The 13,083-nt window shown below is 46.5% G+C and overlaps 3 protein-coding genes across 6 annotated transcripts; 1 reads left to right on the top strand and 2 right to left on the bottom strand.

Moving 5' to 3' along the window:
• Nucleotides 1–57: 57 nt before the first annotated feature.
• On the bottom strand, nucleotides 58–1,540 carry LOC125977515 (large ribosomal subunit protein eL22). Its single transcript, XM_049734070.1, has 4 exons — nucleotides 1,459–1,540; nucleotides 1,044–1,157; nucleotides 629–753; nucleotides 58–244 (listed from the first exon to the last, which is right to left on the bottom strand). Exons 1-4 carry the CDS (start codon nucleotides 1,468–1,470, stop codon nucleotides 103–105), a joined length of 393 nt encoding a protein of 130 aa, XP_049590027.1. The 5' UTR covers nucleotides 1,471–1,540; the 3' UTR covers nucleotides 58–102.
• Nucleotides 1,541–2,256: 716 nt separating this feature from the next.
• Nucleotides 2,257–12,164, top strand: LOC125977073 (RING finger protein 207-like). 4 transcript variants are annotated; one of them, XM_049733241.2, is made up of 19 exons: nucleotides 2,257–2,394; nucleotides 2,495–2,512; nucleotides 3,001–3,191; nucleotides 6,582–6,714; nucleotides 6,797–6,941; nucleotides 7,170–7,251; nucleotides 7,361–7,436; nucleotides 7,633–7,758; nucleotides 8,045–8,091; nucleotides 8,644–8,716; nucleotides 8,779–8,847; nucleotides 8,935–9,003; nucleotides 9,093–9,199; nucleotides 10,174–10,336; nucleotides 10,396–10,581; nucleotides 10,643–10,694; nucleotides 10,769–10,886; nucleotides 11,144–11,239; nucleotides 11,337–12,164. In XM_049733241.2, exons 3-19 carry the CDS (start codon nucleotides 3,001–3,003, stop codon nucleotides 11,395–11,397), a joined length of 1,794 nt encoding a protein of 597 aa, XP_049589198.1. In that variant the 5' UTR covers nucleotides 2,257–2,394; nucleotides 2,495–2,512; the 3' UTR covers nucleotides 11,398–12,164. The 4 variants fall into 4 exon arrangements, with proteins under 4 accessions (XP_049589198.1, XP_049589201.1, XP_068508490.1 ...); XM_049733244.2 differs by lacking the exon at nucleotides 2,495–2,512 and having other exon boundaries at nucleotides 2,259–2,394; XM_068652389.1 differs by having other exon boundaries at nucleotides 2,274–2,512; nucleotides 10,204–10,336.
• Nucleotides 4,353–6,380, bottom strand: zpr1 (ZPR1 zinc finger). Its single transcript, XM_049733246.1, has one exon. It carries the CDS (start codon nucleotides 6,218–6,220, stop codon nucleotides 4,856–4,858), a length of 1,365 nt encoding a protein of 454 aa, XP_049589203.1. The 5' UTR covers nucleotides 6,221–6,380; the 3' UTR covers nucleotides 4,353–4,855.
• Nucleotides 12,165–13,083: the final 919 nt, after the last annotated feature.

Raw genomic sequence — 13,083 nt, 5'->3', positions numbered from 1 at the left:
GTGTATTTGGGAATTCGGGCACGTCTTCCTGAAGTAAAATAAAAACAAAAGGCAGGATTACGCTTCCACCTTTGGGACGTTTTATTAAAAATGTCGTCGGCTTTAGTCCTCCTCTTCCTCCTCTTCGTCTTGGTTGATCTGGAAGTAGCGCAACTCGTAGCTCTCCTTGGTGTTGGCCACCACACGCAACCAGTCCCGCAGGTTGTTCTTCTTCAGGTACTTCTTGGTCAGATACTTGAGGTACCTAGTAGGTGCACCCCCAATAGGAGATATTGTGACACAAGAGCAATAAATTAGGGAGGGGGGGCACATTTTGACTTGCATTTATACATTCCAGAGCCTGGTTTAGTTGCAGTTTGGTGAAGGGCATAAAAACAAAACGTTGTCGTGTGTCGCCCTCTAGCGGAAAAAGAACACACTGTACAGCAAAAGACGTCATGAGAATTGAGACAATAACAATCTTCGTTGAATTGGACTCACTTTGAGACTTCCTTTTGGAGAAGATGTCAAGAACACAATCATCATTTCAGATTTGAGCAGGCACAACTGTCATAAATGGAGGACCGCGACGTTCGACACCAACGAGGTGTTGATGACATTTCTTGTTTGTAGAGAAACACGCACATACCTCTTAGAAAAGGGAACTTCAGAGTTGACGGCAATTTTACTCTTGCTCCTCTCGATGGACACCACGCCGCCGCCAAGGCTTCCCGCTTTGCCGTTGACTTTGATGCGCTCGTGCAAGAATCGCTCCTGTTGAGGGAAGGATGACAGCAAATGGTGGGACAGTTGATGTGAGGCATGATCATCGGTAACTACACGTTAACTTCATCTAGCAAAATCAGAGGAAGGGGTGGGTGTGCATGATGGACCAAGTCGAAAGTTATTTTTTTTGCGACTTGTTCACATCCAGCAGACTAATTGCGTCATTTCTTCTTTATCACTTTCCTACTAAATCACTTTTGCGCCTAGACCTCAGACAGTGACCTGGAGTGGCTCCTGTTACAGATGTTTGGCAAGAACATATTTTGAGGTCAACTTACAAAGTTGGCAGCATCCATGATGCCATCCTCCACCGGATGCGTGCAGTCCAACGTGAACTTTAAGACCTGCTTCTTCCTCTTGCCACCGGTCTTTTTGAACATCACATGCTTCTTCTAATGAAACACAATACGCAGGCAGTTACGTACACAAATTACAGCTGAAGGAGACATATAAGTTGTTTTGTTATAAATCATCACGCTACGCAACACATAAGCTGACTGGGTGCAGCTGTTGCTAAGCTAACGTTAGCAATAATATTTTGGACAACGTCCGCGAAACGAAAACGCCGAGTAGTGGCAAAACTACCCCGATGGGCAGGCGAGACATTCGGCTATATTGTCATACTCTTCCGGTGAGGAAACATGTTAGCATTGAGTTATCGCGTGCGGGTAGTTTGGTCGCCCAAGTACTCACAATCGGCGCCATGGCTGACACGTTCAGCGAAAAGGAAGTAGGGGGCGCTGCGCACGACGTGTCATACCTGCCTGCGATAGCCAGCTCGCATCGATGACTCGGTGTTCGATTCAGTCAACAACAATAATAATAATAATAATAATAATAATAATAATAATAATAATAATAATAATAATAATAATAATAATAATAATAATAATAATAATAATAATAATAATGAAATAACAAATTTGTCATCTGAGGGCTTGTGAATAAATAAGTTTGACATGACTTAATAGTGTGTGTGTGTGTGTGTGTGTGTTATTGTTAATACTGTATTGTGATTCATCTTTGTGAAGACACTGATCATGTTAATGATCTATCACAATGTTTCACAAATCTCGGCTAATGTTCATGTTTTTAAATGATTTTTTAACACTTCTAGAAAATATCACTGCTGAGCTATTTTTAGAACACCCCTGTGGGTTACTTATGTGATTATGTGATCCTTGCGTGGTGGTGACCCCATGGTGACCTCTGATTTATACGTTGCCATATACATTGTGGGAGTAGTATTGACAATCCACCACCAAAGTCATATTTTTCTATTAGACATGGCCTTGTTCTCCACAAATATCTGGCAAATTCACAAATGCTGAATATGCAGTTCACCGCCAATTGCATTTTTATACCAGTAGAAATTGCGTTGGTCGAATGGACGTTCCACCGTTTAGCTTTTGCGATGTCATTTTCACACCTTCACTGAGTCCTCGTCACTTGTATGTCCCTTCGCTGTTGCACTTTGGTGGGGCGAGGGTGTCAGCGAGGGGTGGTGGCATGAGGTGTGTGCCGTCAGCTGCCTTGGCAGAGGCGGCCGGAGGGCCTACTATTGAAGCATTGTTGTCATTCCTGTTGAGGGGGGCAGTTGGGGGGGCAAGCCGATAGCACCACTGAAAGGTAGGACAGCGGCTGGCCTTTGCGCTCGCTGGACACTTTGGCTTTGTTCCGTCTGAGCTGGTTTGTTTTGTTTCGTCCGTGGATTTTCTCGCGCTGAAAGCACCGATCCCATGTCAAGGTAAGAGCGCAGCCCCTGTTGTTTATTTTAATCGCTGTGGGAGTTATTTGATTCCCGCTACACTAGCAGCAAGCTAGCTGCGACTGTATGAAACATGTTTCTAGGCTTGTGGTGTGACTTTTTAAGGAGATTGCAATTCCTTTTCTACAGCGCTTAACCAAATTTGTTACGGCCCGGTGAGACGAGAGGCAGGGGACACCCTGGCCTGCTCGCCAGTCACTTGCAGGACTGTGAACCACCACATTTTATATATATTTATATAGTTCAGCTGTGGCTTGAAAGTGGCTCCTAGGCCAGCTTCTAAGTCATGGATGGAGTTACCTGATGTGGGGCGGTTAATATGTAAATAAGCCAAATTGTGACATCAGGTTTGCCAACATTACAAAGGGAGGAACGTAGCTGTAATTTAATTATAAATCTGACATGGAACGCACCCTTTAAGGGAAGAGAAGAAAAACTCGCTGACTCATTGTGGGTCCCCGTCTCAGATGGCCGGAGGGATCGTGAGCAATTTGGACAACCTGTGCAACGTGGACTGCGCCAATGTGCACCCACTGGTGTGCCACCTTTGCCACCAGCAGTATCAGTCGCCGTGTCTGCTGGATTGCTACCACATCTTCTGCGCCCGATGTTTGCTGGGCCGGACCAACGACAGTCGACTCAGCTGCCCCCTCTGCGGGTAAGAGATCCAAGCGTAACTCCAAAGCACCATTATCGTAACAAGATGATTTTAAAAATGATTTATTCCACAAATATTTGCCTACTGGAGATGTAATGGCTAATCAAATATGCTATCTAAGCTTTTCCCAACCAAGTGTGGAGAGTCTCTGTTCCCAAATCCACACACAATTCACAACTGACTTTTTATATACTTTTACAATAACTACTGTATCATTTAAGATAAAATTGTAGATTACAAATCAACTTAAATAGATGATTATTCTCATCAAAATTGACCCAAAGCGTACTACGCTTGCATGGATCATGAACAATACTTCCTTGAAGTCTAACAAATTAAGTGTTAACAGCCAGATGTCAAAGGTCAAGGGCTGATTGTTGACTTACAGCATGTGCACTCATGATGACACAAAAGATGCAATTTGAGCCGAGCGCAGCATCCCCACGCTCGCCCCCGTCCGCTGGGATCCACGTATTTGGACCATTGGGGGAGAATTCTGCGGCTTTTGGTGAGTGTCGGCTCTACGTTTCCGTTGGCCCGCGCTCAGTCAGGCCTGAGTAGCCGGAACAGCTGCCGGGCTCGGGGAGTCGGTGTGTGTGTGTGTGTGCGGGGGGGGGGGGGGTCGTCCCAGTCTCAGATTTAGCTCTACGAGTCACACTGCAAAAACAAAGTGTAGCGGCATTTGGCAACATAGCCAGCAGCTTACAGCAAATCAAACGCGGTCACATGATAGCAATGCATTTCATTCCGATGAAATGGTACAGTAACCTTCAGGCCGGCCGGGGTCACGCCGTGTGAGGCAAAGTCTTGAGTCATGAGTTTACCGTTAATATCGAAGTAAAAGTCTTCTGGTCAACTTTACACTTCTTTAGAATCAGGATGAATATTGTTTTTAATCTGGGCAAAAATGAAAAAGAAATCCCCTTTTGAGTACTCCAAAAAATGTCATTTATGGAAACCACTTGCATGAAATTCTAATTTTCTTCCTGCCTTGTCAAAACTATTGATGCCCAAATTCACTCGACAGATGAGACATAAATTCTGTCTGTAGACTCGCATTGATTGCGCACCACCGCAAACTATAATAATCAGGTATGTCAATCAAATGTTCATATGTTCTAGAATCAATTTGGGTTGATACGAGAATACAAAGATGAGCCATTGTTAAATGTTGATAACATCATGACACCTTTATTTGAAAAGCATTTTAGACTTCAATGTCAACACATTATCTTTGAAACATGATACATTCGTTTCAGTGGGGTATGCAGCCTCAAACGGTCCCCAAAATTATCAGCAGGGCATCCAAATAAAATTTGACAGAATTACTGAAGTGCCTTCTTGAAAAAAATGCCCAGTTGAGTTTTACCACTTTGAATGCTTGTTTGATAAATTTAAAACAAGACAGAATCCTTGAGTGCCCTCGTAACTTAAAATATTTCTTCCAGGCCAATGAATAATGATCATGGAAAGCTGGTCCGAGTATTTCATCGATATATTATTTGCTAGAACTTGAAAGTTGTCAACCAATGGCCTTGCTTTGTCTCAATAGTAACTAAGCAGAGCGCCCTATCAAATGGAACTGAGATTATCCTGCTATCATGCTCACCACAAAAACGTGATGTCATAAAACACAAACATGAGGTTGGAGGTAAATCTGAGATTTAGGGTTTTGGGGGCGGCGCTGTCTTTTCTCCAGTGTCATCCTGGTAGCCTTCCGTCTTCATGTCGTTCAGCCCGAGCTCTTCATTCTGCTCGTACGTGCGCTCATACATCTCCCTCGTCATCTCCGGGTCGGCCTCGGGCGCGTACACGTTCTCCAGGTAGCTGTTGCCGGATGGGTCGTCCAGGATCAGGTGGGCCTTCATCTGCCCTGCGATGATGCTGTCGATCTTGTCGCCAAACTCCTTCAGCTTCTGTGCGCGGCCAGAGTCGCCGCTGTCCCCGAACACGAAGGGGTTCTTGGCCACCACCAGGTCCTTGACGTCCGTCAAGAGGCCCTCCACCGTGGTGAATTTGCCACACAGCGCCGCCATGCCCAGCTCAAAGTCCAGCTCGGGGATGGAGACCGAGCAGGTCTCTGACTTGAGCAGGTCCCGCGTCATGTCGGACGCGGAGGTGATGTTCAGGATGATCCTGGTGCCCTTTTCCTCTGTGGCGCCGCCCGACTTGACCTCATTGGTGCGGTGGCCACAGGCGTCGCAGTTGGTGGCCATGATGATGGCCTCCTTGAAGTGGGGGATCTGAACCAGCTTCATGTTGGTGGAGGCCGGCGCGTTGCACTCGGGGCAGTTAGTGTTGAAGACCAGCACCTCGCTCCGCATCGAGTCCAGGTCGTCACCGGGCGGGGGCTCATCGTCCGGCTCGTCGTCGGCCCGCAGGCCCAGCTGCTTCTCCTGCTGCACACTGCGCCGGAACGACGACACCGTCAGGGCCTCATCCTTGAGCGGGGCGAACGGGTTCTCCACAAAACTGTTGCCTGACGGATCCTCGATCACCAAGGTGAACGGCTCCTCTACATCTTTTAACTTCTTCAGTTTCTGGATGAACGTGTGGATTTTGTCAGCCACTTCGGGGTCTGCCTCCTGCCTGGCCACTTGGTCTTGCTCTAGTCCGGTCACGGCTCGGTCCAGAATGCCCTCCACGGTGCTTAATGCACCTTTCTGTGAAAACGAAGGAATCTCGAAATCCAGCTCGGGTATCTTGGTCGTCGCACTGTCCATTTTGACCACCTCGCGGTTTAAATCGCTTTTACTCGTAACTTTGAGCGTGTAGCACACGCCCTGCTCCTGAATGCGCCCCGCGGACTGGATTTCGGTGTTAGACCAACTGCAATTGTCGCAACTGAACGAGCTGACGATGACTTCTTTAAAGAAGGGGATTTTGGTGATGAGCAAACGAGTGGTCCCATTCAGGTAGCAGTTCATGCACAAGCTCTCGATCTCGGTGGGCTGCCAGTCTTCATCGTCGGCGCTCAGGTCTTTAAAGACGCTCCCACCTCGAACGTGCTCTTGGCCAATGACAGACATCTCGTTGTATCGATGAAAACCTTTCTCGCTGGCTTATATGGTTGAAATGTCGTTTGACGCAGAGCCGAGGGACAGTTCTAGAAAGCACACCGTCAACACACGCGAGTGTGACTTTTGCACGGCTTCTTCCGCATTTTCTTCTTTGGCGTGAGCGACTTGTGACGCCTCTGCTGCCCCCTCAGATTTTCTGGAGTACTGCAACTGATATGGATTCACTTTTTTCCACTGTTGGTTGTCACTTATTAAGTGCTTTAGGAATTCAAAATTGAGTTACACTTGGCACTAAATTCAACTTTCAACTGTATAGGAATCAGATGATTTGATTGCTTTTAGACAGTTGACGTTTTTTCACTTTTTGCAGATATCTATCCATCATAAAGGGGAACAACAGCCTCCCGCCAGAAGACCGTCTGCTCAAATTCCTGGTGGACAACAACGCAGACGCTGATGAGATTGTACAGTGTGCCAACTGCGACCAGGAGAGCAACAAAAAGGTTCAAAGTGACAACAACAAAAAAGTGTCTTTTTGTGTCACAAGTTCTGATTGTGATCTCTCCAACATTGCTTTGCGTTCAGGACACAGGCGTGATGTTCTACTGCAACACTTGCAACCAGCCGCTGTGCTGCGCCTGCAGGGATCTGACGCACAAGGCCCGAATGTTTGCTCACCACGACATTGTTACGTTGTCCAAGCGCAGTAAAGCCAAGCACAGGAAATGTGGTAAGTGACGCTTGGGAAAACTCGCCCATGACGTAGAGTCTGGCAGTGGTGGGACGTCAAGGCCAACAAGGCCTTCTCCGCTAACCCAACAACTATCAGAAGCACTGACCTACATTTACAACCTAAATTGGAATATTTATTCCATGAAATATGCAGTCTTTCCCATGAGTGCTTCAACAGTCATTTGGAACTTTTGAGTTGAATATCTATGTGTGCGCATGTTGCCAGTTCTGCACGAGGAACCCTACATCCTCTTCTCCACCGAGAACAAGTCCATGCTCTGCATCAAGTGTTTCAGAGATATGCAAGTGTGAGTGAACACGCCGCACAAAACCGATTTGATGACGCAACACTGTCCTCATTCTGACATCATCTGACATCACCTTCCCTCGGTGTGTGTCTGTGTGTGTGTGCCTTAGGGAGAGTCGCACTCACTGCATTGACATTGAGACGGCCTACATGCAAGGATGCGAAATGTTGGACCAGGCCGTGCTGGTAAGAGAGATGGCATTGAGAGCCGTGCTCAGGTGGCAAAAGTAATCACACATACTCGATACTCATAAAGTGTGCCGATACTATCAGTCCAGATCTCAACAGGAATGGGCTTCATCTCGCCAAGAATCCACTTGAATGAATTTGTTAGTGCCCCATCTGGATTTGCGTGTAATAATTTAAAAGCCTCTACTTGCAGGTGGTGAAGGAGCTGCAGACGTCCACCCGAGAGGCCATCTTCCTGCTGAGGTCCATGATAGGCGAAGTGTGTCTGAACGTGGAGGAGGAGGAAAGCGCCATCTGCTCTCTCTTCAACAGTCTGCAGGTAATCGAGTGAGTCCATCTCAAGTGCAACCAAAACACTTTTTTGCAAATGTGGATTCATCTAGAAATGCGAGGCGGTTAATGGACTCTTTAGCAATGTGGACAATACAATGAATGGACTGTAATTTTAATCTCGTGCGCCAAAGAAAAATGTCACACTGCGACCGCTGGAGGTCGCTGTTGAGCTAACTGTGAGACAACTATTGTTAGCGCAGTACACTGAATATTTTCACACTTGTGAGAATGTGTTGAGCCTTCCAAGCAGTCTATGCTTTTGTGTTTTGCAGGAAAAACTGGCTGAGAGGAAGAAGATTCTGCTGAAGACTGCACAGAGGTACAACAGACTCAAGTCTCATCATCACAACCAACAATAAAACTACTCACGTTGTGAACCTTTTCGGACAAAAAAAAACAGAAATTTCAAAATAAAACTACCGTAAACTGATAATAGTTTAATTAAAATGTATTCCTCATACAAGTGAAAGATAACTGATGGGCGTCCATTTGCAACAAAACATGACATTGTTGAAAAAAACCTTTTCCACCATTTCGGGTTGCGAGGAAAATGATTCGCTTGCGCCCTGCGGATGTTTTATGCCATTGGCTGGAAGCGGTCCAGGTCAACCGACGGCTGGCCGGTCGCTTCCTGGAAGGCCGATCCAGACTATTTGGGTTGCGATTTACGTGCCGGGCCTGAGTGCAAGTTACAGGAGAGCACTGACAGATTAACTTGTCAACAAATAGGCCACGTCCACAATTGCGCCCCATCATAGTGCTGTCATCAAAAAAATGATTTGATTAATCGTTCCAGCTCTGGAATCAATTCCAGAGTCGTGAATGACCGCTATCAAATGATTTCTGTGCGTGTGTGCTTGTGTGTTTGCAGCCAACACGAGGAGAAGGAGAAGGCACTCAAAGAGCAGCTCTCACACCTCACCTCATTGCTGCCAACACTCCAGGTAGTAATCTTATCTTGAAGCCTCCCATTTAAAAACTTCAAACTCTTCATTTGTGCTTGCAGGTTCATCTGGTCACATGCTCAGCCTTCCTAAGCTCAGCCAACATGTTTGAGTTTCTGGACATGGGTTACGTGAGTGATTTCCACAAATTACCGGCGAGCAGTCTTCACGTGGGCCCATTCAATCTGCTGGATGAAGATGTTTTTTTGCTTCCTCAGCAACTGATGGAGCGACTGAAGCGGATCGTCAAGCTTCCCCACCGCCTCAGACCGGTGCAGAGCAGCAAAGTCAGTGCAAAGTCCAGCAATGTCTGATACAAACGTTTTGCTTAGAAATCTTCCCACCCTTAACGGCATAGCGTCCACCTTCCCATCAGATCAACACCGACTACCGCAGCGAGTTTGCCCGCTGTCTGGAGCCGCTGCTCCTGATTGGCCAGCGCCGTGCCCCTTCGGTGGCCGGCTCTTCCAGCGTGGCCACGAGGTGAGATCATTTCCGTTTTCCGCATCAATTGTTCCGGGAAAGCCGACGGGAACATTTGGCACTTTGCGAGGCATCCCGACTCGCAATCCCCCAAAAGGTTTGCAATTACAAAGGCTGAGTGACGACTGGCGCTTTGCTAACACAGTCACTCCGATGCTTTTGGTTTGTCGACAGCGTCTTGCTAATCGCAGTGCGAAAAGGCCTTCGATTTTCCAGTGAAGTGAATAAAAAGACACCCGAACTGTAGATACTCAAGTGAAGAGAGGTGAAAAATTAATTCAAGGACAAAGCAACCAAGTAGTTCTACTTTGGCACTCTCACAAGAAAGAAAGGATTGAAAACAAATAAGTCTTCCTTCAACTTTGTGTCCTTCTCCACGTGTAATTCCATCACGACGCTGAGAGGCCCGGGGATCGGCCGCGACTATTTTTATCGTAATTTCACAGAACCCTCTGGAATTAATCTGGGAGTTGGCACGTCTCAGCGGCTTTGTTCCAGGCCGTTTGATGTCACTGGGCGGGCGAGGCATTTATTAAGAGCTGGGCGCGGTGCGGCGCGTCCGGGAGTCTGGCTCGGTGTCTTTAGCGCAGCTTTTCGTCTTCGAGCATCCGTGACGACTGATCGATAAATCGGCGTGAGTTGCCGCTGTGCATGTTTGTCGCTCTTGACCTTTGAATGCCGGAATGCCTGTCGAGCGTGACTACTCCTTGAAAACGTTGTTTTCCGTGCAAGGCATCCTCAGATATTCCTCGAAAAGATCATCCATTTGATTTTAAGTTTAACCTGGGTCATCAGAACCAAGTTACCGGCAAAATCAAACTATCTGTAAGTTGTTTGATTTTAAGGGTCGTTCCACCAAATTGGTGCCATTGACTGGGTGCCTCATTTTCCCGTACTGGTGCTCGCGTGTTGCTGTAAAATGGCCGAGCGTGCACAAAAGAAAGCGGCAGTGATCGATATTTTCCCCACCTCAGGCTGCAGTCGCCTCTCTCCATGTCTCTCAGTGAGATGCCGCTCGGCTCCGTGTTCGGCAGGAGGCCCACGTCTCACCGCAACATCTGCACCAAGGTGCTGCTGGCCGAGGGGCGCGAGACGCCCTTCACCAAGCACTGCAACAACTACGAGAACTCCTACAGGGTTAGTCCCCCGGCCACCATCAACCGTGACGGATCTAAAATGCACGTGCGTGACTGCAGACGCTTCAGAGCGAGATTCAGAGCCTGAAGGACCAGGTCCAGGAGCTGCACCGAGATCTGACCAAGCACCACTCCATCATCAACACGGAGCAAATGGGCGAGATAATGGACCGCTCGCTGCACATCGACAGCCAGATTTCGTCTCAATACACCACAGTGGAGACCATGAGGGCCATGTTTGAAGAGGTTATCTTCATCTTTTCCAGCTTCTCACTTTGACATGCTTGTCACAGTTTTCCTTTCACAGATTTGGGACGAGACCTTTCAGAGGGTCACCAACGAGCAGGAGATCTACGAAGGTTTGTCTTTTTCTCCACACAAGAATTTATGTCGGTGATTATAGTTCAAATTTGTTCCGTTTGGACCTTTGCAGCCCAGCTTCACGACCTGATGCAGCTGAAGCAGGAGAACTCCTACTTGACCACCATCGCCAGGCAGATCAGCCCCTACATCCTCTCCATCGCCAAGGTCAAAGAGCGACTGGAACCCAGGTGGGAGATTAAGCTTCACGTATCTTCCACAATGTTTACAAAAATATTGATTTCTTTAGGCATGAACTGATTTTCTCTTCATCCTCTGTGAATTAAACGTCAACAATTAAATGGGTTGGCATCATGTCCAAAAAAAATACACTCAGCTGACACCTTAAGTAGAACACCCCTGACTTAAATTATCGTTCCGTTTCCAAAAACGAGATATTCTCCAGTGTCGCACGTCATGAACATTTATATTTGTCAATATTTTGTAGGCTTCAGGAGCCCATAGAATGGCGCGATGACCGCACTGAAACCATGTTGAAGATTTACGAAGATTGCACAACAATGGCAACAGAGAGTCAAGACAGGTAAAACCCAAGTCCATTAGGCACAGCTCCAGAATGTAGTTTGGGGGCCCAACAATAATGTGCAGCCTCACCGAGCAAATCTTCTTGTTGTCAACAGTGACAAGCAGACACGCGTCCCAGACCAGGACAGGAGCAACCGCCCGCTCATGCTCAAGTGACACCACCTCGTACCAAACCTGGAGTACGTGACAATCCCCGAGCAGCAAGGTCTGGGAGGCGAGGGGTGGGGGTCTGTCAGCGGGTGAGAAAACTTTGCGTGTCGGCGCTAAGTGGCCATGTCAGGGCCGCACTTCATTGTCGCTCTCCTCAATGTCAGATAACATAAATTAACAGAGATGAAGGAGCTCTGCAAACATAATAAACTTAACATGCAGAGAAAACTAGGAACACACACAAATAATAATTAAATGAGACAACTCACAGGGGTAAATCTGACGATGCAAGACAACCTACACGTAAGGTTCCGGAGAAGACATGACCAGGTAACACGTACTGGAAAGGGTGACGCAACAGGATGTCATCAACCATAACTAGTAGCTTAGTGCCCTCTAGTGGCTGAAACAAGCTTCTACAAAGAGATGTCAGAAGGGGCCAAGTGTTAATGACTTAACCCTGTGGAATGTCACAAGGTCAACTTTAAAGTTAAAATTGTTTCCTCATGAAAAATTAGATCGTCAACGTATGAGTTGGGATTGATGACACCAAAATAAAACTTGCTGTGGGTTTTGGGGTACAGCTTCTTGAGACTTTTTGGCTGGTTTACTCAATTTTTATTTTGCTGAGTCGAACTAGTCTTGTGTCTAATGGAAGGAAAAAGCTTATTTACATTTCATTGACGGTTGCGAAAGTTGGGAAAATATCGAGTCGTTGTTTCGCCCGAGGGAAGCGCTGAGAAGGTCCGAGGTGCACGTTCATTAAAAATACATTTGTGACAGGCCGGTAACAAACGACCGCGTTCCCGCGTCGCCTCCCCGAGGTCGTTCATCACGCCGACCCGACAGTCCACCGACTTGCTTTTCATTATTCTCCCGCTTGGAAGGTTATTCCACGCCACGGGAAAGTTTATTTTTGGCGTTCCGTTTTGGAGTTTCGGGGGCAAGTGAGAAGCCACATTGCATGTTTTCAGCCCGTAATTGAGCATTAAAGATGGAGAAGGAAGATAAAGTGAAAGTTTAATCATCTTCACGAAGGGGAATTTAGGTCAGCAAGGAAAGAGAAGAATACAATTACAGCAAAAACAAAAACCCACACATATAATTATATAATGAGCAGCCCTTTATTTTTTTAAATCACGCTAACAAGCCCTCAAGTGACTGAAATACTTTCAGATAGTAGTTGCTCAAGTCAAGTATTTCAACGTTTAAGGAAAACAAGAAAAAACACATTAGCGCATTAATATTTTTTTTATTTTTTATTTGGTAACTTAAGGACAAATATATCGATTTTTTAAGATTTTATTTGTTTGTTCCCTATAATTTTATATTGTGATGAATATGATTTAAGGTTAGTGTGTAGCGTGTTTTCCCCCCAAACGTTGTGGACATTATAGTCATGGAAAATTCTATGTTTCTATTTATTATGATATGAGGCTTGCTTATGCTTGTATAAAAATAAAACACAAATGGTGGCATAAAATATGTGCTGTTGATATCGTAACTTAATGAGGTCTTTCCTTCCTTTGCTGAACACTTCACGCAAACATCTCAGGGGAGGATGGCGGCCGGCGTTAACAAATTGACTCGCTGTTCCGGGATCGCGCATCAATTAGCCACGAGTGCGCGCTCGCCCTTGACTCAGAGGAGTCACGGGTGCGAGCTTGCTCTTATTAATCAACATCTCATTTT

The sequence above is a fragment of the Syngnathus scovelli genome, chromosome 11, assembly GCF_024217435.2.
Source record: "Syngnathus scovelli strain Florida chromosome 11, RoL_Ssco_1.2, whole genome shotgun sequence".
Taxonomy (NCBI): domain Eukaryota; kingdom Metazoa; phylum Chordata; class Actinopteri; order Syngnathiformes; family Syngnathidae; genus Syngnathus; species Syngnathus scovelli.
The sequence above is the reverse complement of the archived record's forward strand: the minus strand, read 5'-3'. Positions and strand labels throughout refer to the sequence as shown.

Coding starts and splice junctions, on each gene's coding strand:
- zpr1 (XM_049733246.1), bottom strand. CDS start 6,220: ATGTCTGTCATTGGCCAAGAGCACGTTCGAGGTGGGAGCGTCTTTAAA.
- LOC125977073 (XM_049733241.2), top strand. CDS start 3,001: ATGGCCGGAGGGATCGTGAGCAATTTGGACAACCTGTGCAACGTGGAC. Junction 8,717..8,778: donor CATTGCTGCCAACACTCCAG/GTAGTAATCTTA, acceptor TTGTGCTTGCAG/GTTCATCTGGTCACATGCTC. Junction 9,004..9,092: donor GACCGGTGCAGAGCAGCAAA/GTCAGTGCAAAG, acceptor CCTTCCCATCAG/ATCAACACCGACTACCGCAG.
- LOC125977515 (XM_049734070.1), bottom strand. Junction 754..1,043: donor TCATGGATGCTGCCAACTTT/GTAAGTTGACCT, acceptor TTCCCTCAACAG/GAGCGATTCTTGCACGAGCG. Junction 245..628: donor GAAGTTCCCTTTTCTAAGAG/GTATGTGCGTGT, acceptor TGCACCTACTAG/GTACCTCAAGTATCTGACCA.